At 44.5% G+C, this 26739-nt stretch overlaps 1 protein-coding gene across 1 annotated transcript in view; it reads left to right on the top strand.

The window, feature by feature from the left end:
* Positions 1–519: 519 nt before the first annotated feature.
* LOC147214346 (low-density lipoprotein receptor-related protein 1-like) overlaps positions 520–26739 on the top strand; it is an 87450-nt gene continuing 61230 nt past the window's right edge. The window contains exons 1-3 of the mRNA XM_086141589.1: positions 520–1132; positions 11559–11699; positions 25143–25280. Coding sequence (XP_085997715.1) covers positions 1060–1132; positions 11559–11699; positions 25143–25280 — 352 coding nt within the window. The 5' untranslated portion in view covers positions 520–1059. The remainder of the gene's footprint in view (positions 1133–11558; positions 11700–25142; positions 25281–26739) is intronic.

Below are 26739 nucleotides of genomic sequence, written 5' to 3'. Positions count from 1 at the left end.
TTACTTTTCAGTACCACCAACGCCAGAGTCTATATTTATATACTGCAAATATTGATAAAGTGAGAGGCTGTGAAAACAAACAAATTGAAGAAGGCCAGAGACCGAGCAACAATACGAAAGGCAAGGCACGTTGCCATAGCTACCCCCAAGCGTTATTCCTATAAATGGCGGGTTCTCCTAAACGGTAACTTAACGGCTCTCGGAGACGTTATTCAAAACACTCGGAGTGTCGTTAAATCTCCTAGCCGTGTCAGTTTCGTTGTTATAAAAACAGAAATCCGTGTTTTGCCCCCCCCTCCCTCAACTGCCGACGCGCGAGCGCATGAAATCGGAGAGAAGGAGGTGTGTTGGAGCATGCGCAGAAGCCGCTCGGCCGCTCTCGTACCATTTTGGTGGAGGAGCCGAGCTGGTTACGTCACGGGCTCGTGCACGGCGCCGGAGCGTTAGGGGAGCCACCATCCACTCATGCCGCCACCAGTGCAGGGAGACGTCGGCGCTCCGTCCTGAACAACGCGTGGCTCTTTTTAATTCCTTTTTTTATTTTGACCAAATTTTCATTTTTTTTCTTCCAATCTTCACCTTGGCAAGGAATGAGCTGAACGGAACCGTCCGGCGGCTGCGGCGGAGGGGAGGGGGGTTGCTTCTGTACGAGCGGACGACGACGGTGGCATGGTGCGGTGAAGCAGACCCCAGCATACACACTGATTTTTATTTATTTATTTTTAATTTTTTTTAAAAAAAGGTTACCCTGTGCATCATGCTCGAACGCCGATAATCGATCGGGGGATATTGATGACTGTGCTGTTACACCGCCTATAGCCTCGCCGGGGCTGTAAGCACGTCTCCTTTCATTCCCGGAGCCCATCTGGCAGCGTGCGGGACTCGGGGTGCAGCTGAACGGACGATCGCACCGGAAGGGGGTTCGGATGAGGCGGTCGATCGATTTGCTTGGTTTCTAGAAATCCAGCCAACTTTTTCTCCCCCCCCCAACACCATCACCCCGACCCCTCCAGTGCCCCTCTTCTTCCAGCGGCAGTGCCATCGGGCATTGCTCAGGAGATGGCGATGAGGTTGCTCTACTTGGGATTTCTACTCTGCCTGGAGATGATATCTCCTAACGGTGCGAGCATAGGTAAGGACCCCGCCGGCTTCATCTAGCCTTCCGATTCCTCCGGAAAACACTTATTTTCATGCAAAGCATCCGTGCACAGGCCTGCTGCTCGCCGGGAGTTGCAGCCCACGCCGCAAAACAAACCAAAAAAAAAACAAAAGACAGGGAAAAAACAAGCAGCGTTTGCAACAACAACAACAAAAACAGCAGGCTAGGATCGATTCCTTGAATAGCCGATTCATCGGGGGTGGAGGAGGAGTGGGTGGGAGAAAGTATCGCTCAAATGAGCATTGTTTTGGCCTAAAATAAAGAAAAAGGAAAATCTCGAGCAGACAGAACGGGCCTGCAGAGATAGCAAGTCGGGTTATACACAATCGGAATATTCGGCAGGTTTTTTTTTCAGTGGGTGGCAACTCTTGCACAAGTCGCGCTATTTCTGTCCGCCTGCTATGAAATAAATCCGCTACACCCTCATTCCGTTTTCTAAGGGAATATAAAATCCCGGATAGAGGAGGCTACTGCTGAGGCCGGCTGAGGGTGTGTGTATTTGATGTGAAACCGGATTAGAAAACCCGGATTACATGTCAGACCTGTGGGGGCTTTTGGGGTCCCATCACTTTCCACAAATCCTTGATGGTGCACTGGGAAAAAGGGCCAGTTGAGCCAGATCCTGTACTTGCCCCCTCCACCCACCACGATGCTCCTGAATCTTTGATGGCACTGGTATGAATCCCACAACTTTCTGACAATGCATTCAGTGACCTGTTGAGCCACCAGCTTCTTTGTTTGTTTGTTTTTACAGGGAAAAACATGGAATCACAACATAGTGCAGTAACTTCCTCTTGCTTGAATAGTTTAAAGCATTGAATTGTTATTCTGTCCATTCAAATGTATTTCCAATGGAAACATACTGGGTGTCCTCCAAGAGCTTTGCCATTTCAATGTTTAGACAGCAGAAATTGATAAATTTAGCTTCCGTAGCTACAACTTTTAATGCCCTCCCTCCAAAATTCGCATCCCCAAGCTTCTTCAATCCTTTTTTTTTCACCCATTGTTTTAATCATAGCTATCCGGCTGTTATTCAGACTCAAAGCCATAGCTGAAGTTCCAGGAGTCACCAAGCTCCTCCTACCTCCTCCATCAGTATGTAACATCTGGACACAGGGAGACCATTAATCCAACTTAGATGTGACTGCAAGAGGGAGGGTGGACTGTGTGTGTGTGTGTGTGTGTTGGTGGGGGGGACCAGCTGAAAAGCTGGGGGTTAGAGAGGGTGAAGCCACATAAACCTTATTGAGAATCCGTCTCGGAAATTCTCTGAAAGTGACACGTAGTTACATCACAGGGAGTCCGGGGATGGAAATGATATGTAAGTTATGTAATTTGAAGAGTTGATTCACCCGCCTCCCGCCGGAGCTGTACTGCATCAAAAGGGTAGAAAATAGTCAAATGAGTAGATACAAATCCTTAAGCCCCGCCACTTCAACTGGATTTATCAAACACAGGATCGCAGGAAGAATTTATGAATGAGGAAGGATTAGGGAGAGGAAGGTCATAAAGACGAAGCGGTTAAGTGTAGGACAGGCCCCCTTTTTCATAATAATAAATTGCAGATCGGCGCATGCTGTCATCGCATCCTTCGGCCTGACAAAATCCAGAACATCGCTCTGTAGCGTTTAGGCCTAAACATGTGTAGTCATGCATGGAAATATTGTAAATCAATGGCCGAGAGGATACTCAAGTGAACTGAACTTTGAATCAGAGCAGGCAAACACAGACACACACACAAGGAGGGTGTGAGCTATTTTGTTTAATATTTTTTCTCTCTCCTTGAACCCATAGGAGAAATAGTTTTTTTTGGCTCCTGAATTTGCATCAAAGATCCCATTAGTGTTTCGCGGCAGAGGAGTCCACTGCTTGGTGAAAGTGTAAATGCGGGTCAGAGGCTAAAGCACTTGAATTCCTAAGGAGCCTCCAGTCTGTTTGCCCGACCCCCTTTTAATGGGAGCAGGCTTTACCTTTTTCTTCAGAGCTGACGCCGAAAACATCTGTTGGAAAAAATGTATCATCCCTCTTAGAAATTCTGCAGACAATAGGGCGCGGATTGCGCTCCTCGTGACATCCAAGTGGAGGTCAGCGGTAATTGTAACTCCGGACGCTTCGAGCCTCCCGTCGATTGCGCCCTTATCAGGTAACGCGATTAATCCCCCGACCGATTTCCCCGCCATTTATCCGTCATGGCACGAGGCAGGAGAGGATGAAAAGGAATTGAACGCGCAGAGTGAAATATGGCCCACGTGTCCCGTTTCCTTGCATTCTTTGGCCTCTGAGCGCATATCTATGGTAGGCCCGTGCACAGATGTTTAGCATTTTGCTCTCAACCTGTTGAGCATATTTGTGAAATGATAATAGCAGACACTGGGATTTGTGGCTGTAGGTGCAGGACCCTCCTCCTTTATATCCTGAGCTGCTTTTCAATTCACTTGGACTGGACAGCAAAAAAACAGATGGACTTAAATGTCTTCTGTGTTGTCCCCCTCGTATTGAGGGCGTGAGACCACAGATAAAAGAGTGTCTTGTTGACCGTGAATAGCGGGGTATACTGTAATTGGTATTTTCTGCTCGCTACATTGCTGTTTACTGTTTAGCCCCTCGCTCCTAAAAAGGAAGGGATCGGCTTCAATGAAATAGGGAGCGTTGGGGTGTGTGTGAGCGGGACTCGGAGATGATTAGTTTGTTTCTCGCTGCTCATGAAGACAGGCTTCGGGTGTATTATTCGCCCCGATATGCATATATATGCATATATGCATTCTGGGCCTTTCATGTACTTTGAAATCAATTGCCAAATATGAGAAAGTAATCTCAAGAACTCAAGAGCCTGGCACAGATCTAGTTCTCCTCACACGTCATAAAAGGAGCACACAGAGTTGTTTAAAAGTTGAGGTGGGCTGCAATGTTTGCCTAACACCCGGCACAGTTGCGCGAAAACTGGCTTCGCGTCTTCTGTTTCGGCTTGAAATCACTGATGGTGAACTCTTCACCTGGCGCCTGCCAACGGCCACCTGACCGGTCGGCATTGGCCAGGCCACCCGCTCTGGTAGCTCCTCAGGTATCCGTGGTGGATTCAGATCCGCGTCGGACAGGAAAATGAAATAAGGATTTGATTGCCCTCGGTTAAGTCGCACAGATCACTGATGCACGCAGACAACGTAGCAAGTTTATGGTCCGCTTCGAAACGACAGAGTTGCTTGTTGGATTGTTGCTGAGGATGACAATTTCTGTATTTCACTGTAGGAGACATGACAACATGAATACGCTTGTCTTTTTATTTAAAGGTATTTTATTTTATCAGGCTTTTATTTTTTGATAGTGCTGGATTATATGAGAGAACGCAAAAGCAAAGGAGCCTACTGCTATTGTTTTAATCTGATTTAAAGGGTTCCCGGATCCAAATGCACACTTTTCAGGGAGTGACCTTTGTAGAAGCCATCAAACAATCAAAACAAGTTTGTAGAAGTCAGAGTTGCGTAAGTAAATCTGAATGTAGAGGAATGTAAGATAAGTTTCCTGCAGCTTGACCTCACAATATGAATTGCAGTTTACTTTTAAACTGAGATTTCATCTACATATTGTAAAATCCAGTAACTTTCAATAGTTAGTCATCAAAGTTCGTGGCTCTGCAATGTCATAATTGTCTACGGGAGTTTTTCCCAACGGCCCTTTTAATAAATATTGATGAAAATAATGCTAATGGTCTCAACTCTATCAGAGGAACAGCACATGTTAGATGTTTTGGAGAGAAGGTCAGAGAAGCCAGACTGAGATGGTTCGGTCATGTACAGAGAAGGGATAGTGAATATATTGGTAGACGGATGCTGGAATTGGAGCTGCCAGGCAAGAGGTCTCGAGGAAGACCAAAGAGAAGATTTATGGACGTAGTGAGAGAGGATATGAAGGAAGTTGGTGTGAGAGAGGAGGATACAGAGAATAGGGTTAGATGGAGAAAGTTGACTCGCTGTGGGGACACCTGAAGGGAAAAGCCGAAAGAAGAAGAAGAAGAAGGTCTCAACTCTTACAGCGCTTTTTACACCTTATGGTTTCAAGTGCTTTACACTAGCTAGCATTCAGCCATTGACACACCGTTGGAGACAGAACTGCCATGCAAGGCGTTTGCCCTCACCATTGGGAGCAACTTGGGGGTCAGTGCCTGGCACAAGGACACTTTGACATGCAGGCAGGAGGAGCAGGGTATCTTAACACCAACCCTCTGATTACAGGGTCGCCAGCTCTACCCTCGGCCTAATGTCCTACGTCTTTGAACAGAAATAACAAACTTAAATGAAGCATGAAAAACTGTCACAATGATAAAGTAACATTTATCGCTCCGTTCAAAAATAACCATAATCCTTGAGCAGAATTGTCCTTGAGAATAATGTGCAGTGGGTTCGTAGACTCCTGTCGGTTTTCTATCCGGACCAGGCGATTTCTATCAGCAGCTATTTTGCTCTCAAACTGTCACATCTAATCTGCCGTGTGTTTAGCCGGTACCACCACGGGTTTTGCACGCGTGTGGCCTCTCTAAGGTGCAAAGCTTGAGGTTAGATCTGCGGTGACGGAGGAAGCTGAGGTCATATAGTAGTATAAAGTCATGAAAGCCATTCTTTTCAGAGGGCAGAGGGACTTTTGTTGGGGGGGGGGGCACCTGTTATATATTTATCATTTATACTAAACAAGTTCTGATTTGTTTTTGAAACTTGCCGTTGTCCGTTGGAGTTTAGACATATTTCGCATGTTGTATTGCTTTGTTTTATTGTCACCGGTCTGATTCATAATCAGCCAACTTTACTTGAATAGGACAATGTCGATCACACACCTTAACATATCATTGCTGCTTATAATGTAAAAATTGTTTGACTGATTAGAAAAAAAAAGTCCCTCTTTCATCTAAATCATTAATACAACCAAAAATGTATTGCACTCACGACCGTTTCTTTCTGTCCTCACTCCCCTCCCTGTTGTCTTGACGGATGAGAGGGTGTGGACAGACATGCAGTCACAGTTTCTGGCTTTTGAAATCTTTAACTGACTACAGAAAAATCACTTAGAACCTGATCCCCAGGGTCTCATTACATCTCATCGCTCTATGGTTGTGTTTTTTTTCTCTTGCTGACCTTCGGCAGAACAACCGCGTTCCACAGTGGAACACGAGGAAGAGCAGTGATAGGTGATGAGAAACAGTCCCTGTTTAGCCTGCTCCCTTCTGTCCCTGCATCGAGCGTGTCGAAAAACCACCGAGACCGCAACTCTCGTGTGTGTGTTTACCCGCTAATTCGAGTTTGTGTCGTTATCGCTGGAGCCATATTCAACAGAGCCAACGTTCTGTTGCTCAGACCGCGTTGTTTGAAGGGTCCGATCTGGGATATGCTCAGTGAAACAAAAACAAATTTCCTTATAAACTGTCTTCTGCTAGCTTTCCAGCGGAATCTGCTTGCACTCATCCGGTGGCTACTGTCATCTGTGTGTCTGTTTACCTCAATTAAACATACATTCTGGATTATAGCAACACAATGTTGCACTTGTCTGTTTCAAGAATGTAGCTACTTCCAGCAGAGAAGCAGCAGCAGCTTTATTTCTCCAGCCGTCTTAACAAAAAGGCGTCCTTATTTTGACAGCCCTCGGGGCCTCGCAAACAATCGCCGAGCGCACGAATAGAAGGATGTCTCGTAAAAGCGCGAGGGAGATGCATGTATAGGTGGCTGTTTTGGTTAAGTTAAGCATATCTGATCCATCCGCTGCACTTCGTGCTATTCTTGCAGCTCCAAAAAAAAAAAAAACCCAACCCAGAATGTATTTATCTCTTGCAGTCAAAAGTAAAACGTCTGGGTTCCTGTACAGTCTAGCTGTTCTCCTGCAACATACTGTTTTGTTTTGTTTTGTTTTTTTGTGGCAAAGCACTACATATGATATCAATTAGAAGGTGCTGGAATGTAGTGCATGGATCTGGAGTTGATTTGTGGGGCAGGGATGGCCATATTGAAGGAGACAGATATGGGGAAAGTGGGTCAGTGTTGTGTCCCAGCTGGTGACGGAGACCTCCATCACTTTGTCGCCATACTGCTGTCACAGCACTGTAACCCTTCACCCCCACCCCCACCCCCATCGCATCCTATTACATTCCACAGGGATGCCTTTACAATCGGTTTGACGTTTTTCAAATAGCATACAGTAAAACACCAGCTTGCATTCTTTCTTACAAATAAATTTTTTTTTTTTTTTTTAAACTCAGATGGGACATTTCTGTAGGCTTTGTGTACATTTATGCATTCGCTCGTTCAGTCGTGTTTAATGCTTTTTGCCATGGACAGTGCTCGGGGCAGTTCGATGCGCTCTGTTTAGACAGCACCGAGCTCCAGTGGCCCCTGCGTAAGGAAATACAGTTTGTGCTCCTTACAGCTGGCAGCTCTATCAAAATTCAACCAAGTCAGCCAACTGAGTATTATACTGAATATGCTGCAGTTGCATGTTCCCCATTGTTTAAAGTAAATAAATAGTAGTTATAATAATATATAGTAGAAAATTAATGTGAGAAAATGCGTAGTGTAAACATAGGCTGTTATACTAATGCACAGTTCAGTCATGTATTTAGTGCTTTAACTGATATATTAATACCAAAGCGAGCGTTCTATAAAATCACAAGACCTGTAGTGTTGCTTTTGGAGACAGATTCTCTCCGTCGAGGTTCAATCTAAACCATGCGGCTCATTATTTGACCACAATCTAATTATATTTTTCAACGGCCCATAGGGATCCCATTCAATTCAAGGGTAAGGCCTCACGGGGAAAATGTAAATGTTTAAGTTCTTGCAAACTTTTGATGGAGGAAATTAACTGATCAAGGAAAAAGTGTCCTCATTGTCAAAACTTTATATCAGCAAGCAGGTACCTGGAAAGCTTTGTCAAAATAAGCAAAAGGTTTGCAGGAGATTCGCATGATTATTTATTATCCAACCATTTCTTCAACAAATGAGTAAAAACAGAAAAAAACATTGAGACATTACCAAAAAATTCCTAAAATGAAAAGTAAGAGTTCAGTTATCTGGTTGACATTTTATAATGAACCTGTCAATCACTCTGGCCAGGAAGGAGCCAAATACTCCATGATTTTTTTTCAAGACAGTGGAAGGATAACACAACCGGAAGGATAACACAACATCGAGTTTCCTTGCACGTCAGTAACATCTGATAAACCACTTCAAGATGATATTTTTATGTAAGCGAGTTCAGAGGTGGATTGTCAGCAGTCTTCATGGCGTCCCGGATTCGCCATCTCTTTATAGCTTTTATAAAGTGCACCCGTCCAGCGCAGATATTTCAAGTAAAATAAATTTCAATTGCAGCTGTTTTTCCAGAGAGCAGCTGTTTCCGACCATTCCTTTTTTTTTTTTTTTTTTTAAAACAGCCAAATAAAGATATACAAGCACGATGCAATTTCTCTTTAAAAATAGAAAGTATTTCCTGTGAGGCTTCCAAAGGCGGATTGACTATGTGAAATTTACGTTTTTGAAAAAGGATCGTGTTTTCGATCGATGGCGGGATTATGATTTGATAAAAACACAGTGATCCTTCCGTTTTTGCGGATTTTGTGGGTGGATTTGGAGGGTGTGGGATTCCCTACTATTTAGTCATGGCAGTATGATCAGATTGCCTCTCAGCTGTGGCAGGAAGTGCTTTGCTTGGAGTGGCAATATCAGGGGAGAACTCTTAGAGAGAAGGGCACGCTGGCTTTGAGGGGTTCCTGTAAATGGAGTGTGTATCTTGATTCAATGGGATCGGTGTTTGCCATTGAACCAGTCCAAGGAGAACAAAATAAACCCCTTTCTTCCTTCCCTTTTGTTGGTCGGATGGACTTGAAATGCTTCAAAATCTCAGCCTGATTTGGAGCCTCTAAAAAAAAATTTGGCAGTTACCTTGGCTTAGGAGACTTTGCAGGGTGAATTAACAATTCACATCTCTGTTTGAAACTTTTCAGTGGGCTTCTAAAGAGGACTTCTTAGGGGGGAAGCTGTCAATCTTTCCCTTCGTCTCTAACCTCCAATTTGGCTCAGAGGTCCCCCCCCTGTAAAAATTTCATGCTGGTGTGTAAAGAGATGATAAATTTAGAACCCACAATGTTTTATTTACAGTTTTATACCCGCTGGTTGGGAACAACCGGCTCAGCCCAGCTGCTTCACACAGGGGCCGCCGAGTTGGACAGAGCGCTTTCACATAGCAGCCTGTCGGAGTTTTTGGTGTTATTGCTCATTTCAGCTCAGGGTCCGGGGCAGTTGGCCTTAGGCCACGACTGGCCTCACTCCCCCGCCCTCCCCTCGCCGAGGGCTTGGGTGTGTGCATATCATCTGAACCAATTTGGTCGGTCCTCGGCCGCTTGTCGATACTCATTTCGAAATTTCGTGTCCTCTCGCGGCCGGCCGGTGCTTTTAAATCGACACACAGATTTTGGCGCGATTACCTCGACGTGGATCTTATTGCCTTCCTTCCCTTGAGTTTCCAGATGGTAAAGGCGTGACCTTGGTTTTCAAGCGCGGATGTAAAGCACGAGGTCAGAGTCCGTTCGGAAATGCAGTTTAGACGGGAAGGCGCTGTTAGCGGAATGGGAACGCCGCCCCTTTTCACTTCTAACAAATGCTAAAATGCCCCGCTGTCACACCGATGAAGCCAAAGATCTGAACTACTTAGACTAGCTGTCGAGAAAGGCGCATGATTGCAGTGATACACTAGTCTCTAGCCCTCTTGTGATTTCAGTCACATCCCGGCCCCCTTGTGGTGCCCCCCACCCCCTCTAACCCCCCCACCACCACCCACCCCCGGCCCCCAACACCTCTCTTTTGCCAAGTACGTAGGGAGGCAAGTCATCCGGGGTGAGCGAGGGCTCAATCCTTGCAGAGAATCACAATGAGACCCTTGGCAGTGTCCTTCCCAGCGTGTTGGTGCACTACGGTCGTTCAGACTGTGTATCTATATATGTATGTCTTGTCTTGTTTTATACAGGACGTTACATTTATAATCCCCTTGAAGTGAAGCCTCACCCTTGCATAGATGCTGCAATCTTTTTCTTTCCCTCCCACATATCTATTTATATTATTTCACAATTTCTCTATTTTTAATGTTATAGCCTTCGCTGTAAGTATGTGTGTATTTAGCTAAGTGAACAAACAAGAAATAGCTCTGTCACCTCGTCATGTCCGACCAGCTGACAATTTGGGTATCGTTGCGATCCCAATAAGTAAAGAGCACCGAAGTTGCTTTTGTTCTCTCAAAACTCATGATTTAGTCAATTTCCTCCGGGATCAATGAATTATTTCTGATTATGATTTGAAGTATTGTGAGTGTTTTGGTGCCGTCACTCAGGCTTTGTGCCTGGAGTCCACCATATAAACATGTGTTTGAACTCACCAGGATTGCAGAGAAAGCCCCCTTTAGTGCCCTGCCCTGGGTTTCAAGAATCAAAACTGCTGGTGTAAAAGTGCATCGCACCCCAGGGTGTTTGTCTTGGCTAACACACCCGCCTCTAAATGGATGCTGGAGTCATTCAGAAAAAAGTGGGGCCTTATTTAAGTAAAGGATGTTGCATATGTGTGTGTGTGTGTGTGTGTGATCGGTGGACATATAAAAAAACACATTTTGAGTTTTTAGGGTTATTTCGCATTGAGGGATTGCCTTATCTGGCAACCGCATGATGCTGGAGGTGAGTGTTTGGATGCGACCGTCACGAGCATGGACGCCGATTGCGTAAAGTGCAGACGAGAGCTTGTCGGCTTGTTGTGTCAGACTGCCGATGGCTGCGGTGCCGCCAGCCTGCGGTACACCTCAACAATCTTGTTCTGCCAAGAACCACCGTGCTCTGCACTTTCCCATGGGTCAGACGGTGACTGAAGCCCCAGTTATGTCTGTGCCGTGGCACATGAAAGGACCTCTGTGGGAAAAGTCGAAAAACACCTAAGAGTAAAGCAGAAAGAAATGAGATGTCCATAAGAAGAGAGGAATCAACAAACAAACCCCAAAGTAAAAGGCACCACTGTTAGTTATGAACTTGTAGAGGGTTTTTTTCTGAATAATGTGGGACTGTGGGGCTTTTGATACAAAAACCTCATTGTAAACTCGGTTTGACCCTTGAATGTTCCTTTGCCCCGCTTAGTTAAGATCGACGCTAGCTTGAAGCTGGAAATTTCCAATGTAGATATTGGACAGGAGAGAATAGTTTTTGAACAGTGCTTCAAAAACATACACACTTCGCCGCGTGAGGCATTAAAAACACCCACGTCCAAGTTGGCATTTGTTTTGGGGGGGGCCGTCGGAATCCGAGGGAATTAACATTTCTTTGAACGTTTTGCACTTCAAACGTATTTTCGGAGACGTTTTTCATGACACATCGCTTCTTTTTTTCCAGTTTCCAAAGCCTACGAGCCGCCCAAGACGTGCAGCTCGAAGCAGTTTGTGTGCAACGACCAGGTGACCTGTATCTCCAAGGGCTGGCGCTGCGATGGAGAAAAGGACTGTCCGGACGGCTCAGACGAATCACCAGATATCTGTAAGACCTACCTCCCCTAGCTTCCATGGCGACCTGACAGGCGCTCGTGATCAATCCTCATGTTGTCGCAGACTTGTTTGCTTTTTATGGATATCGAGACAGCAGATTTGTGACAAGTGCATGACGTTCAGACGGTTTTAATTCTGAATCTGAGGCCGGGTTAGGCCATTTTTAGGCAGGACACAGGCTCGCAGTGTGCGTCCCGGCTGCTCTGCAGAATTATGGCTCTCATTATGTGGTCTTGTTTAGACTGTCTGCTCTTGTCTGGACTCCTCCGTCCCCGTAAGTCACCCGATCGGTATCCTCGCTGTCCTCCCGTGCCACCCCTAACCTCCCCTCGTCTGCTCCTCTCAGTTTATCCTCAAATGCTAATAGGGATTTTATTGCGGTGCCACATCTTACACATGTCACGCCACAAGCACGCTCGCAATATTTTGGCATGCAGAGACAAGCAGCGGACACCTAGCATTAAAGGTCTCTTTACAGCGTGTGAAAAGGGCCCATTTTTTTTGGTCTGGCAGTTTCATACTTTCCTGAAATGGGAGGCACATTTTGTTTTTGTTTGTTTTTTGGGGGGGGTTACCCCCGTGCACGCCGCAGAGGTCGGATTCTCATTGAAAAACGTTGGGATGAAGGAAGTTATCAGTTTTTGGAAAATTGCCCTGTCGCTTTCTGCTGAGCAGAAATTCACCTGTTTTTAAATATTTCTTTATTTTTGCAATCCGCTGTCACTGGTGATTTGATGACAAAAGAGCAGTAACTACAGAGAAATAATCGCAACAGAAATAATTGCATCAAATAAGGCTTCAAAATTATTTTCGGCAGCCATGCACCTCCAGGTACAAGTGATAAAACTGGCAAGTGTTTGATACGCTTTAAGTCTTGGATGTCAGTAAAATCCTCCACGCTCATCTGTGAAATGACAAAAGACTACTGTGCCGGTTGATTTGTCCCAAGCTGCTCTAGACTGTATGAAATATTACTTCTTCAATTCTCCACGCATTTGAATGTACAAAGAAACGTGTTTATATGCATGTCCTTGTTCATTTCTTGTCATTAACAAGGCTAGGACACACACCTCTGCATGTTCCATCATTTGACGCTACTACCGTTTCAGCAGAAATTAAATTTAATGTCTCGTTCTTCTGTAAAAATGTTATCATTTCCAATGAGCCAGGCTTCGGTCGGTCGAAGTTGCATAATCAAGATTATTTAAAATGACTTGTGTACTTTCGGGTTTACCAAGACCTGATATCCCAGAAGTAGCGTCTCCCTTTAATGATGACCTCAGTGAATTGAGTGGCTGAGAGCCTGTCCATAAATCACCCTGACCCACCGTGTGAAAGCACCTCCACCCGTTTCTTCCTTTTTGCACTTAGTGCTGCCGCGCGAACCACCACGGAGCGTGCGTACAAATAGGGAAAATAATCCATTGGTGTTTTTAAATTGACACCTAAGTGTGAGCAAAAACAAAAAAAAAATCACTCTTGACAAAAAACTCGTGAAGAGATCACGCGTGAAAGACCCGTTTAGATTTCTGCCAAAATAACTGACCCCGTGGTGTTTGCTCAGCGTGACCGTCCATCTCCGACCCCCAGATGTGGACTTCCAAAGGTCCAGTAAAGCCGAGGCTGTCAGTCAGAAATGAATAAGCGCTCCTGATGCGGTGCCTCTCCGGGGGATCAGAGATCACCGATAATTAGCTTAAAGGCTTGAGCACTTGCCCTTTACACATTAAAATTCCTCCAGATTGCCTAAATCTTTTAATAACATTATGCACTTAGGAAGATAAAATTTCCAAATCTGTTTATATCTTTCTAGTAACATTTTTTTTCTTTAATATCCGTAATTTTCTCAAACATTTCGAGGCAGACCGCTGACCCTCAGCCTGCATTTCCTCTGAAAGAACTACAGCAGGTTTTGGCATCTTAATTTTTCGTCCCAATCGTGATTAAATTAACCCGATCTCTTTAAAATTATGATTTGATTACTTAACACCATCACAGGCCCCGAATCGCCTTGGGTTTCAGCCTCTCGGAGAAGTGGCTAGAATGAATTGGGATTTACACAGGAAATGTGTAGTTAGCCTTCGTTGAGTATTTTTAGAATTCACTGATATTGTCGTAAATTTCCCGACTCAGGATTAAATCAGCTGTCTGGAAACGTGTCAACATCCGAGTATCAAATAGCCGCTGTGGTCATAGGTGTTTTGAAACGGGGTATTTCAAAATTGCCCCTCACTCCCCAAAGATAGGTGATAACATCTTCTCCATCGTCATGCTTTTTTTATATTTTGGAATCCACAATGATCCCTTGTTCTCACACATCTTACTGCTCCATCTCCTTGAAAAGGCGAGAACTGTGCATTAGTGTGACATCAATATTCTAAATAATCTTCCTTGTCGCTACACAGTTTCTTTTCTTTTTTTTTCCCCTTCTAAGCGCTTGAAATGAGTGAATTTTCCATGGCACTTATGTAATTTGGTGACACAGACAATGGCACGATTCATCTTCCGCATGGACAAATGGAGAGCGGGGTTCTGCCAGAACATCGCGATGTGTTCTGCTCAATTACCCGCTTCCTGCCAGTCACTGAAGTTTGGTTAAGGTGCTTCTCCATGCGAGTGGGTCTCTGAGTAAGTCATGATAACTATCTTTAACTATCTGCAGTCAACGCACTTTTTTTTTTCCCCCTTTGAACCACAATGTTAAGAGGCCCAGTCAAAGGTGAGGCGCATTTTAAGCATCACGATGACAGGCGGCCGTACCCTGATGTTATCCAGCCGTTTAGCCGTACCGTCCGTTCCGTCGGAGGATTGTTTTGGAGATGAAGGCACGGGATCGAGCCGTGGCGTGAGCGGCGGGGGAGTGAGCTCAGGGAAAGACATCTTTGAAGGCTATTTAAAATCCCGCTCTGACTCAGAGAATTGGAAAAGTCTCTCTTTTCTTAAAAATAAAAATATCCTGGCTTCTCCATTTGCACACTGAAACCTCCTGCAGGTCTCGGGCCTGGTTTCCCTTCGTTTCTACCAAAGCGTCTACGTTGCTGAAAGCACCACGGGAGTAAAGTTCGTCAACTGAATCGCGGAAATAAAAGCCGGCTGAACTTTGTAGAAGTGGACTGACCTCTTGGTCAACAGGGAAAGCTCTCTTTACAGTGTGTTCTGTTTTAACACAACACGTGTTTGCACAATTCCATCCCAGGTATCCCTGTTACTGGAAATAGGTGTGGCGTGCACTTTTGTAATCTCAGTATTATCTTCAATTGCTAATTAACAGTTTACAAAGAGTGGGCGGAGATTTTGCAAGTATCATTTTTTTATTTTATTTTTCCACTCCTCCTCAATAACTTTCATTTCTGGCTGTCCTGTCTTGGTGTGTGAAAAACTCAAAATGTGCTCATCCTGTAACCGAGACATTGACAGGAACTTCAATATGTTATGTGAAATATTAAGTCTGATAAGATATAATATGTATACCGTATTTATCGGACTATTGAGCGCACCTGAATATAAGCCGCACTAGCTGAAAATAAACAAATAAACATGTGCACATATATAGGCCGCACTTGTCTACAAGCCGCAGGTGTCCACGTTGTAACATGAGATATTTACACTGAAAATGTCACACAGAAACTTTTAATTGAATAAATACTGGTAACGTCCACAAGTATGGACTTGAAATGCTTTTTTTGCCCAATCAGTGTCCGTAAAACGGCAGATGAAAAAGATTAATGATAAATAACACAAGGAAAATTCCATCCGTCCATCCATCTATTTTCTATCCCTGCTTTGACTTACTCCAGCTGATCGTTATCTTTGTTTTCCTCCCGGCCACTAAAACCATGAAAGTTGTTGTCCTCAGTGTCGGAATTGAACATCCTCACAATTTCATGGTAATTTCATCGGCCCGATGTGATGAGGCTAAATGTTTTGGTGACACGAAGCTCATTAGGCCCCTAAAAATCAATAAATTTGCCGCATTGTTTTTTTAAGTTTCAGTGTTCAAAGCGTGTGAAAAAAGTTGCGGCTTATTGTCTGAAAATTACGGTGTCTACATATATGTAGGGGCAGGACTCTATTAAAGAAACTGATCGCATTCATTAGACTTTGTGATGCATTAATCGAAATGAATCTAATTCAAATATCTGACACAATAAAAAGAATCTGAAGTTTGATGAAAGAATCAATATACATCAGTTTAAATTTCCAAATCATGTTTATTTCCTTGTTTATTAGTTTTGGACAAAGACTGATAGTTGAGTGCAGAAAACAAACACATTTATGTCTTTTCAGTATGATCGTCCTCATACAGCTGCTGGATTTGATTTGATGTGGTCTTTCTGGATCGTAGTTCTTAGTTCCTGTAGGCCCTGATCTTCGACAGCGATCTCTCTTGGCAGTGGATTGGTCGATTTATCCGACGTGGACATTTTGAATCTCTGAATTTGAACCCTGACACGTTTTGACTGTCTGAACTCTGCTTCTTTGTATTAGCAATGCTGTTTTCCTCCGCAGCAAATTTAGCATCAGCGCCAACATGTTGAGGTACTAACAGCGGGGGTAGGTGCTCCTGTGAAACGCAAATTCCTTCCAGCATGAAGTGCAAAGAACAGCATTTCAATTAATATTTTCATCCAGAAGTTTCTTATATTCTAAATTTTCCTTCAACCAGCGTAGCCGCATCTGCCTTGGTCGTCGTGCTGTCACTCTTTGCGTTGGTGTAATCTTTCCTCCTGGAACTAGTGCACTGAGAAATGTGTGAATAATCGTTGTGATTTTTTTTTATTTTATTCCTGTAATTAATTAAAAGAAAATAACACATTAAAGGTTCACTTTCAAAAGGCCTTACTGATCTGACTTTTCAGCATGATACTAGCGGCTGTATCTGCACTGTTTTTTTTTTTCTACTTTTGCACAAAAATGAAAATGCTGACACAATTTTGGTGTTAGGTGGAGCCGCACTGTCCAGCACTCCGTCAGACTCGGAGGGGAAGGTGTCATGTTGGCGTAGGACAGCTCGATTTTCGCATTTTGAATCAGGATGTCAGGGGAAAACGGTACAAACTGTGGCTTAAGTCTGCCTGTGAGCCGGCAGCGTACGGCAGGGCCGGTGGACTTTACCAAGGGATTTTCACCCTGTCAAGTCAAATCAATTTTTTCCTCTTCCCTTTGTTTTAAATTTTTGATGAATTCAGTCCTCATTCCCTTTTTTTAATCCCTATTTCAGTCACTGTTTGGTTACAGTGAGGCCACCATTATCCATTTTAGTGTTTAGGGGGTAAAATTAAACTTTACATTTCACAATCAATGCTCTCTCCGTGCCGCAAAGGCTTTGCTTTTCGCTGCCAGAGATCGGTCATCGAAAGCCTTCCGCGGTGAGCTCGGCAGCTCTGGCGAGGCCCGAGCAGATGTCTTAACTCTCATTGTAAATATACGACGGAATTGAGGTTGAAATACAAGACGCAACAAAGAGGCTCGTATTTATATACTGTCATTGGCATAATTGAAACCTGGAGAAGACTATTTAGCCGAAGTACTAGTTTGGTGTCAGCTAAATGCCTCCTGTTTTGTTTACGATGATCATGAATTCACTCGCTGCCAGAGTGAGGGCGTAATAAAAGTGCACTTTTGTCTGGTGAGGATCTTTGATCTACACGTCTGGTATCTCGCTGGAAGAAAGTGTGCTCCTCAGTATTGTACCGTTTGGAGGCCTAATTGCCCATCATCTCCGAAAAACCGTCGGCTCGGGCTGTAATTATGTCGAGGAGCAGCAGACAGACTCCTGTCACAGTAGCGAGGGTCCAATGTTACATCACAAGCTGAACGTGTTGAGCTTCAGGTGGTAGATGATGTTCATTTGGGGGGGGTGTTGAAGCAGAGACGTGTGCGCTCATAGAGCCGTCATCGTGAATAGATCGGCCAGATGGACAGCCGTCAACCCCCGGGCCCTCGCGCAACAACTCGTTTACATTCAGCCGCCGGCGGGCCGCCTGTACAGGCTCTTGTCTACAGGTGTGACCCCCGTCGTCCCCCCACTGCATGCCTCAATCAGTTTCAGACCAACCATTTCACCTCAATTACATACAAGTTTAGAGTTCAGGAAGTGAGTAAAAATCCCCCCTAAGGCCAAAGTTTATGCTCTGTATTTCCCTACGACGACGCGCTGTGCAAGGCCGCCGCAGAAGCCTTTTCCCTCTTTCTAGTTTCGGACGACGCAATGAATGAAACGGTGTTCATGCTGGCTCTACGTGGCTATTTTTTGCTCTTCAGTAAACCGGTGGCGCGCTGATGAGATACAAGTCAAAGAGATGTGTAGTCAGGCTTGTGGAATGTCTTTTTTGTGTTGGAGTGCCGGGTTATATAACCGCCCAGGTTAGTATGAGGAGCATTTTCAAACAGGGCAGTTTAAGCTTTGCGTTTAACTGCGCAGGTATAGTAAAATTACCTCGCGGACAATTTCGGTCTCTTGCCGTTTTGTTGATTATGAGCATATAGTATGAAGGTAATCCTGGAATTACATAGTGTGATTATTTGTTTATTTCATTTTGGAGTTTTCGCTCAAAACACTACAATAGGGCCACGATGCACGCAAAGCAAAACAAAATCAAACTCACAAAAAGCACTCGATGGGAAGACGGGCACCTTTTGAAACCTATTAAAACTGTGCTTTTTGATTTCACAACAGTCGAATCATAACAAATCAGATCATGTTTAATGAGTCTATTATTTTTGTCGAATCATAACAAATCAGATCATGTTTAATGAGTCTATTATTTTAATTTTAACATATATTTGTATCTGTTTTTTCTTCCCTGAAGCCATTCAAGCCCACTTCCTGTGTTTTGGTTCCTGTTATAATTAATCCTTGCCAGGCAATAGGAAAATGTGGCCAGATTTTGCTGCTGGTGGTGATAGAGAATGGGGTGTGTGCTATTTTTTCTTTCTTTCTCTCTTTCCTTTTTTTTTTCTTTTTTAAACGAGGCCTTTACAAATACTGAGTCTGAAGAATGACTCAGGTTCAATAAAAACTGGCTTCCAGTATCCCAAGTCTGCATGCAATTACGATTCTTGCATGAACCGCATTCATGTGGTTGAACCGGCGACTAAGAGCAGATGTAAGGATGCATGTAAACACTTTCTCCGTCATGAGAAGCACTTGCTACGGAGGAATCCCTTTCAACATCAAAAACCTTTTGCACCAATTGTCCGCCCCCCGATTCTTTGTTCGACTTTTTTGCTCTCGATTTAGCATGAAAAAGCAAGAGGACTCCTGAGCGGCAGGCGAAATGCATCTCAGTCATGCAAATAAACTCCCTTTCCATCCTGGTACACAGTTGAAGGGAGGGGAAACAAAACAACAGTCCTAAAAGGAGGTAACATTTTGGAAATGACAAGCGGCTCATTTTGTCTCCGCTCGTGTATATTTACTGAAATAAATCCGCCTCTTATTGTTGCTGACGTTTAGGATTGCCGCTTCATTGTGGAAACGAGATGCTGGAAAAAGCGTAACATTTGAAACGTGAGAATACAAATCCGGACCTGCCGACGCGTTTTGAGTGAAACCTATAATTTCAAACAATGTGGTTAAGGTGTCACAGTTTTTTGCCGATGAATTGAAAGCTCCTTCAAAGAGAACGCTTAATATACTAATACTGTGCACCTATAAATAGACCACGCCCACACACGCCCACGCACACACACACACACACACACACACACAGACACCAGTGGGCACTGTGACCTGGGGCAGAGCTGGTCTGATGGGAAGATTGAGTTATCATCTCTGTCCAGCTGCAGGAGGTGGCCACAGGCCACACAACAAGGTTATCTGTTTATCTCCTTCCCTTGAGCCCCCTCTGAAAATTGGCCTGACCGGGGCGTGTCTTTGTCCGGCCTATCTGAATGTCACGCCTCAGCGGCCTCTCCCGGGACGATCGTGAGGAGGTGGTTGGAAGTGGTGGTGAAGGAACGGAGGCGGATAAAGAACGATCCGGGAGATAGGTGCCGGGATTTTGGAGCGAACGAGCAGGTTAGCATTAAGGACAGAGAATGGAGATGAAAATGGTTTCATGAAATTTTCTTCCCTTTTCTGCGGAAAATAGACTTTTGGGGTTAAGGTGTGTATGTGCGGGGGCGGGGTTCTTTAACAGATTGTAATCGGTCCTGTACCGGAGTAACCAGGGGCTCCAGGCAGGGAAGAGTAGGTCGCACTTGCAATGGTTGACACACAGCTTCCACAGAGGAAGGAGCAAAGCCCAGTAAATCCCTGTAGTCTGTGGCCCTGAGCCCTCCTCAGCCTCACCGGCCCATCAGCGCACAGAGGACGCCGGGCTTTCTCACGCCACACAGGCACCATTTCCCTTTCTCTGCAGTCTCCTCCGTGACCTGTCTCCATCTTTACCGTTTTCAGTCTGTCTTATGCCGCCGCTCCCCCCCCCCCCCCCACTTCTGTCTATCCAAACAAGACGCACAAGCCAGACTTCAGTCATTTCTGCTCTTTGTTCCTCATATCTCATCCCCAGTATTTCCTCTTGTGTAATCACCTCTGCTTATTCCCCCGGTCCTAGATAGGCTTAGTCTGTCTTTAACCGTGTTACTATTCAAGGTTGTTATTAGAGACGTTCGGATCGCAAGCGAAGCACCCCGTTCATTAGTGGCAGCAGGTTTAACCACCCGTATTCCTGAACCAGGAAGTACGCGAACGGAAAAGACACGATTCGCAGTTGTACTTAATGCGATTCAGGCACGAGAGATGCTGTCTGACACTTGCGACACTTTTTCCCATTGCAATCAAATATTAAATAGATAGCAAAGCAGTGGATACCGCAGTAGAGGAAGGGCGACAGTCTAACTGACCAATTTATAGGAACTTATATCGCACTGTCGCCATTGATGTTTCATAGTGAAATGTTAAGGTTTGGTGTGATGTAACACATTAATGTTGCAGATTTAACATTAATTTGTGCACTGTAAAACATGTCATTCATGCATAATGCACATTTAACTTTTTGTTTTCCACAATTGCAGGATTATTCCAATATTCTCACTAATGCTGTGATAACATTTCTGGTGAATTTCTCTGCACTTGTGTTTACCTGCCAGCTTTGCAGAATTTCACACATGGGTATCCCTGTCAGAGTCTCATAGTTAAAGGATCGGACAACGGCGTGATGTAAACAATCATTTTTAACTTGCACGAGTTATGTTTGCGTTCATTCACTGCAGTCATTGCAGACTACTGTGTCACGATGTTTGCAAGGAAACCGCATCGCAGCCACCAAATGCAAAAACATCCACCCAATGCATGAAATATCCAGCAGAAGCGTGTGAACTGTAGCAGCTCACCTGCGAGGCGTAGCTTTTGGAGACTTCTAAAAGGGTCTGGATAGTACATTGTGTAACGGACGTCTGTTAGTTTTGCATTTCCGCAAGTTGATTTCACAGATGTGATTTTTTTCTTCTTTTTTTTTTTTTATAGAGTATAATGATCTCCCATCAAAAATACCCTGCTTCCTCACCGCACCTTGCTTGCTGCAGCAAAGTGTGATTCGGAGGCCGGGATGGCCTGAGCTGTCACCCTGTGCCACGTATTCATTCAAGCTGACAACAGGCTTTATGGGAGTTAGTTGGGGGGCTGCCATGGAGCCCAGAGAGCAGGAATAAAGGCAGGCTTTTATGTCCAGAACAAAAGAACAACGGGGGATCCAAATTTAAGGTCAATGTATAACTATATGGCACCAGAGGCTTGGGGGGAGGGGGAGCTTCAGAGGTAGTGTGTTTACTGGGAAGCATATCATGACCCCCCCCCCCCTCCCCACACACACACCTTTTAAACGCAACAAATCTAATGACTAGTGTAAATCTGAGCGGATCGACACACGTAAGTGTGGACGGCAGGCTGTGTTTGTGAAATCATTTTAACGCAACAGGGTGAGCACGCATCTGACACAGGGGAAATGTGTTATATCATTACGATCGTGTTTTTTTGGTTAAGATGTGTTCAAAGTGAGTCATGATATTCCAGACTATGACACAGTTTGTTTGTTTTTTTTTGTCGCTGATGAATCAAATGACCAGCTAATAAATAGGTGATTCATATCCTCCTTTGTTAACTGCTAACTGATGGTGCTGTTAATGTAATTATTATTCTTACTGTCTTTCCCCATTTTCCCACGCCCGTACCGAAACCAATCGTTCCACCATGACATGTAAAAATGCAGAAACGCACTGTGCTTACTTCACGAGATAACACTTTACATTGTGGTACTGCGTGTGTTTGCCTGTACTTGATGTAAAGATATGGTTTAAGAAGATTATTTTTCTTAAAAGAAGTTTTAAACAGGCGTTCATAGCACTTCAATGAATGGTAAACAGCAAAAGTAACACAAGCTCTGGTGGAAATGTAAGCCATAGGGTGATAGATCTTATCTTTTTGTCTTGTTCAAAAAGCTCCTGTGGCTTTTTTTTCTCTTTCCTTTTTTTTCTTCATTCTTTTAAAGCCAAGCGCAAAATGGCAAGTTTGGATCGAAGCGAGAGAGAGAAAAAAAATGCTGACCGCAGAATTGTTTTCTGAATGTGACCGCAAAAGCAAGGATGACTATATTCTCACCACTTATCTATAATTTATATTAACTTTTGTCTTTGTGTTCGCTGAGCAACCCCGAGGACAGCGGTTAAACATTTCATATTTTCAGGTTGTCTTTATGCGTGGCAGTGTAACCACAGAGATGACAATAACAAAGAGGGGAATGACACCGATTGGTAAAGCGGGTGCCCCTCCGAGGTTGGCGGTTTTAGGCTGGTTGACACACTGGGGAGTTATTATCTAAAAACACACATGTACAAAATACCTGTCTTATTATGTGCTTTTACTCTTTTTTTTTTTTTGATGACTCCCAACTCAGTTACAGATGAAGAATAAATGCGTGATATATTATTGTGTTTTTACATCCCTATCAGTAGAAGTAGTTAAGAAAAAAAGGAGGGAAGGTTGTGCCGATAAAACACATTCTAAAAATATTTTTAGAATCTCAAGCCGCCGGGACAGGTAGATTATCCGTTCCAACGCTAATGCCGCCTGTATTTCTTCCAAATGAGCATATTGGGGGAAGCGTAGCTCTCACGTGCTTGAAGGCAAAGCCCCACTGGAAAAATAAAATGAAGTGTACTTTAGATTATTGTTCTACAGTTATTTTCCCGGAAGTTTTTGCGGTAATTCCCTCCCTGTTCCTCTGACCGATGCTGCAGGAAATGGATTGTGCCTTTTTTAGCGAGAGCTTATTGTAACCCTTTGCCAACAACTTCCCAGAGGAGTCAAAGGGTTAATCTCCATTTTTCCCACCTGCAAAATTGGTTTGTTTAAGCTTCGATTTTCTTTTTTTTTTCGGTGCGTTTCTGCAAGGTGACCCGTGCCTCTTTGACGACTTCCGGCCCTACACCCCCTTCTCGGGCCCTTGCACGTCCAAGCTTTGCTGGCAGCTGTTTGTGATTTTCCGGCAACCTGTTGCGTCGGAATGGATGCGTTTTTTTGCGCCGGGTGGAAAGTAAACTTTAAATTACTGTTACTTCCCGTCCTTGGTGACAGCACTTGTTTCCTCAGATAATGTAACAGGAACACACAAACTCGCTGTCTGCAAGGACAGTCGCTAAGTATCTCTCCATCTTGAATATTTAAGGAGAGAAGGGGGGGCTGGGTCATGATATATCCTGGGAATGGCTGGGTTTTCAATTCCAGCATGCAAGGAGGTTTATTCCTGGTATTGCAGTTTATGTAGAAATCCCCAGGTTGGCAGTTTATTGAATGTAAATCAGACTGGCTTAGATGCCGGGGCTGTAGGAGGGCTGCTAATATACTAGCATATCCCAGCTGGGAGACTTGCAATCTTCCCCCTCTAAGCCCAACGTATTAAAGCTAAATCTTTGTGAATGTGGCACATTTTCTCCACCGACTTTATTTCTTTATTTTTTATATTTTTCTTTTTTTTCCTCTCCACCGTCTCCTTGGGCTCATCGCGGAAGCTCTCGTCAGTCAGTTTCGTGTTATTCTTTCACCTGCGTTGCATTTTTTTCCACTTTTTTTTTTATTCTTTGCCAGGTTTTATATCACTTAGACAAGAGTGGCAGTCTAAATGAATTCTGCTCTGTTTTTTTTTTCCCCTCACAGTCTTCCTACATCCTGGCAAATGTACCGCGTGTGTGCACACAATATATATGTTGAGCATTCAGACACGAAAGGCATGGTGGGCCTTTCAAGCAGGTTAACAGCGTCCGCTCAGATGTCTTCCTCCTCTCATAGTCTCTCTCAGCAGGAAAGATAACCCTCAGAACACTCCACATCGTTTCCTGTAAAAGAGGTGAACTGTATTTTCTCTGCTCCCAGTGTTTTTCTAAAATGGGTCAGCAGATGTGAGACAGAATGAGAGAGAGAGCGAGAGGTGGAGGAGGAGGAGGAAGACAAAAAAAAAAAGCCAAAGCAAACTGTTTGCACTACAGTGTGGGCTGGGAGGAGAAAAAGAGAAAGGAGTGGGAGACATTGACTCAAGGAGATAACATCTACTTAAAAATCTACTTGCTCTGGACACGAGGAGATCACATTCTGTCCTCTGCTGTCCACACCCCTTAGGTTTCATATGAAAAAAAAACAAAAAAAAAAAAAACGTCGGTGTTTACTCCAGTTGTTTTTTCTGTCTGAAAATGTCCCTTTCTGTGTGTCCCACGTGGTTTGTTTTTGGATCTTATTTCATAATGTCTCCATGCGGTTCTACTCACTGAGATACACAAACAACCCCCCCCCCCCCCCCCGAAGTCCCCCCTCAAAGATTACGAGAGAATTCACATTTTGGTCAATATCGGCCCGCATAATGATTCCACTTTTATTTGAATGCTGAAAGGCGCTGGAGTTCATTGTTCAGCCGCATGAATCTGACGTATACTCGTTTGTCCTTTTATTTTTTATCTCATAACTGCACACATTTTGAGCTAAACATGATATAATATTTATCATAATCACATAGGCGGCACAGTGGCGCAGTGGTTAGCGCTTCCGCCTCACAGCAACAAGGTACCCGGTTGGATTCCCAACAGGAGGGCCTTTATGTGTTTGAGTCTCCATGTTTTCCTCTTGTCTGTGTGGGTTTCCACTGGGTCCTCTGGTTTCCTCCCACAGTCACGGAACTGGTCAATTGGAGAACCTTAATCGCCCAGACTCGTGAATGAGTTTGATGTGGCCCTTTGATTGACAGGCGAACAGTCCGTGGTGAACCCATTGCCCAATGGCGGCTTGGATAGGCTTCAGCGCAGTATAAGGAGAACAATGAATGAATGAATATAATACTTTTTTTTTCTGGCTGTCCGTAAGCCATGTTTGGTTGTAAATAAGCAAAATGTTCTGTATGTTTACCGATGTTTGAATTCACAAAGGCCCACTCTTGTCCCCTCGCAGGCTCCCACAACAAGGTGAGCCACTGTCCCGTCAACGAGCACAGCTGCCTGGATGCAGATGTGTGCATCCACATGAGCAAATTTTGCGACGGCGTCAACGACTGCTCCGACGGCTGGGACGAAGGCCCTCATTGCAGAGGTAACAAATACACACGTCACTGCCGCATCACTTGAAATGAAATTCTGAATTGCGATTAAAGGAAAAAACATGTCTGTCTGTATGTATATACACTATATTAATCTTTATCCGATGATGATTTGCAGCCGGAATGACAATTAGCACCTTTAAGTATCTCTTGTTCACTAGTGAGGGGGGCAGACTCTTAATCGCTGTGTCATGGCGAAGAAGAAGCTGATCCATGTTGGTTATGAACTGCGAGTAGTGACCAAAAAATCCAGATCAGGGATTCAGGCGTCCGAAATGAGCCTGAGGAGGCTCGGTCCAACTTGTCAGGACGCCTCCCTGGTGACCCTGGTGAGGTGGTCCGGGCACGTCCCATCGGTAGAAGCTCTGGGACATGCTCGAAGGGACTTTGGCTATGGCCAGGGAGAAGGAAGTGTGGGTGTTTCTGCTCAGGCTGCTGACCCCGGATAAGCAGTAGAAGATAGATGGATGGATGGATGGATGGGAAATTAGTCTCTGCGTTTCACCCATCATGGATGAACCATGAGGAATTAACCAATTCTTATGGGGCTCAGTGTCTTGCTCAGCAACACCCAGCAGGGTAGGAGGAGCTTGAACCAGGAGCGTTCGGTTTTAAGACTACAGCTCCCACCGCCGCTCTTTACTAAGGATTCTCATACCATTCTTTTTTTTTTCCAAATTGGAAAATGTAACGGCTGGTATTCGTAATTGTAAAATGACTTGTGCTTCCTTTTCAGCCGCGTGTCAAAAATAGAACCCCTGTGCCCGATAAGACATTATATATTTTTTTGTCTCCTTGCCTGAGCACACAAAAAAAAAGAACGTTGAACTTTGTAGTCAGTCAAAAAAAAAAAAAAAAAAAAAAAGGTCCACCGACTCCTGTTCTGCAGAAAACAAGCGCTTCCTTGTCTTCCCCTCCAAAAGTCTCCACGCAGTAATCTCCTCTATTAGGCTCTTTAATGAGCTGGCCTGCCTTGGCTGTGTGATTACAATGAATTTCCCTTTTCTTGGGGGTGGTGGTGGTGGCGGTGGGGAAGTCATTAATTTATCAATCAGCCCGACTACGAAGCTGTTTCCCCGCACGCCCCCCCCGTGGGACCGATGAACAATCAGCGCCGACGCGACCGAAGAACAATTCTGTTAAATCCTCTGCTATTAATTAAAAACACAAGAAGGATAAAAGTTGGGGGTCCATGTTGTCTCGGTTTAGGCGGGATGGGGGCGTGAAGAGGCTCACCTGGACCCTTCCACTCTGACCCAGCCGTCTGAGGCTCGGCCCGTTTTTCAAGTCGCAGCAACACGTGTTTTGAAACGCCAGCAGTTTATTCTCCCCCGCGAGTCTTTCGCACAAATCCCTTCGTTTTGCACGTGTCGCTGTTCACAAACGACGCACAGTGATTGTGTCCTCTACCGCCGTTGGAAATAAGCTCATCAAATATTTACCGTCGCATGT

Source organism: Fistularia commersonii, chromosome 34, assembly GCF_037954325.1.
Source record: "Fistularia commersonii isolate RoL2024-O1a breed Wild chromosome 34, RoL_Fcom_v1.0, whole genome shotgun sequence".
Lineage (NCBI taxonomy): Eukaryota > Metazoa > Chordata > Actinopteri > Syngnathiformes > Fistulariidae > Fistularia > Fistularia commersonii.
Note: the sequence above shows the minus strand (reverse complement) of the source record. Positions and strands in the feature narration are given on the sequence as shown.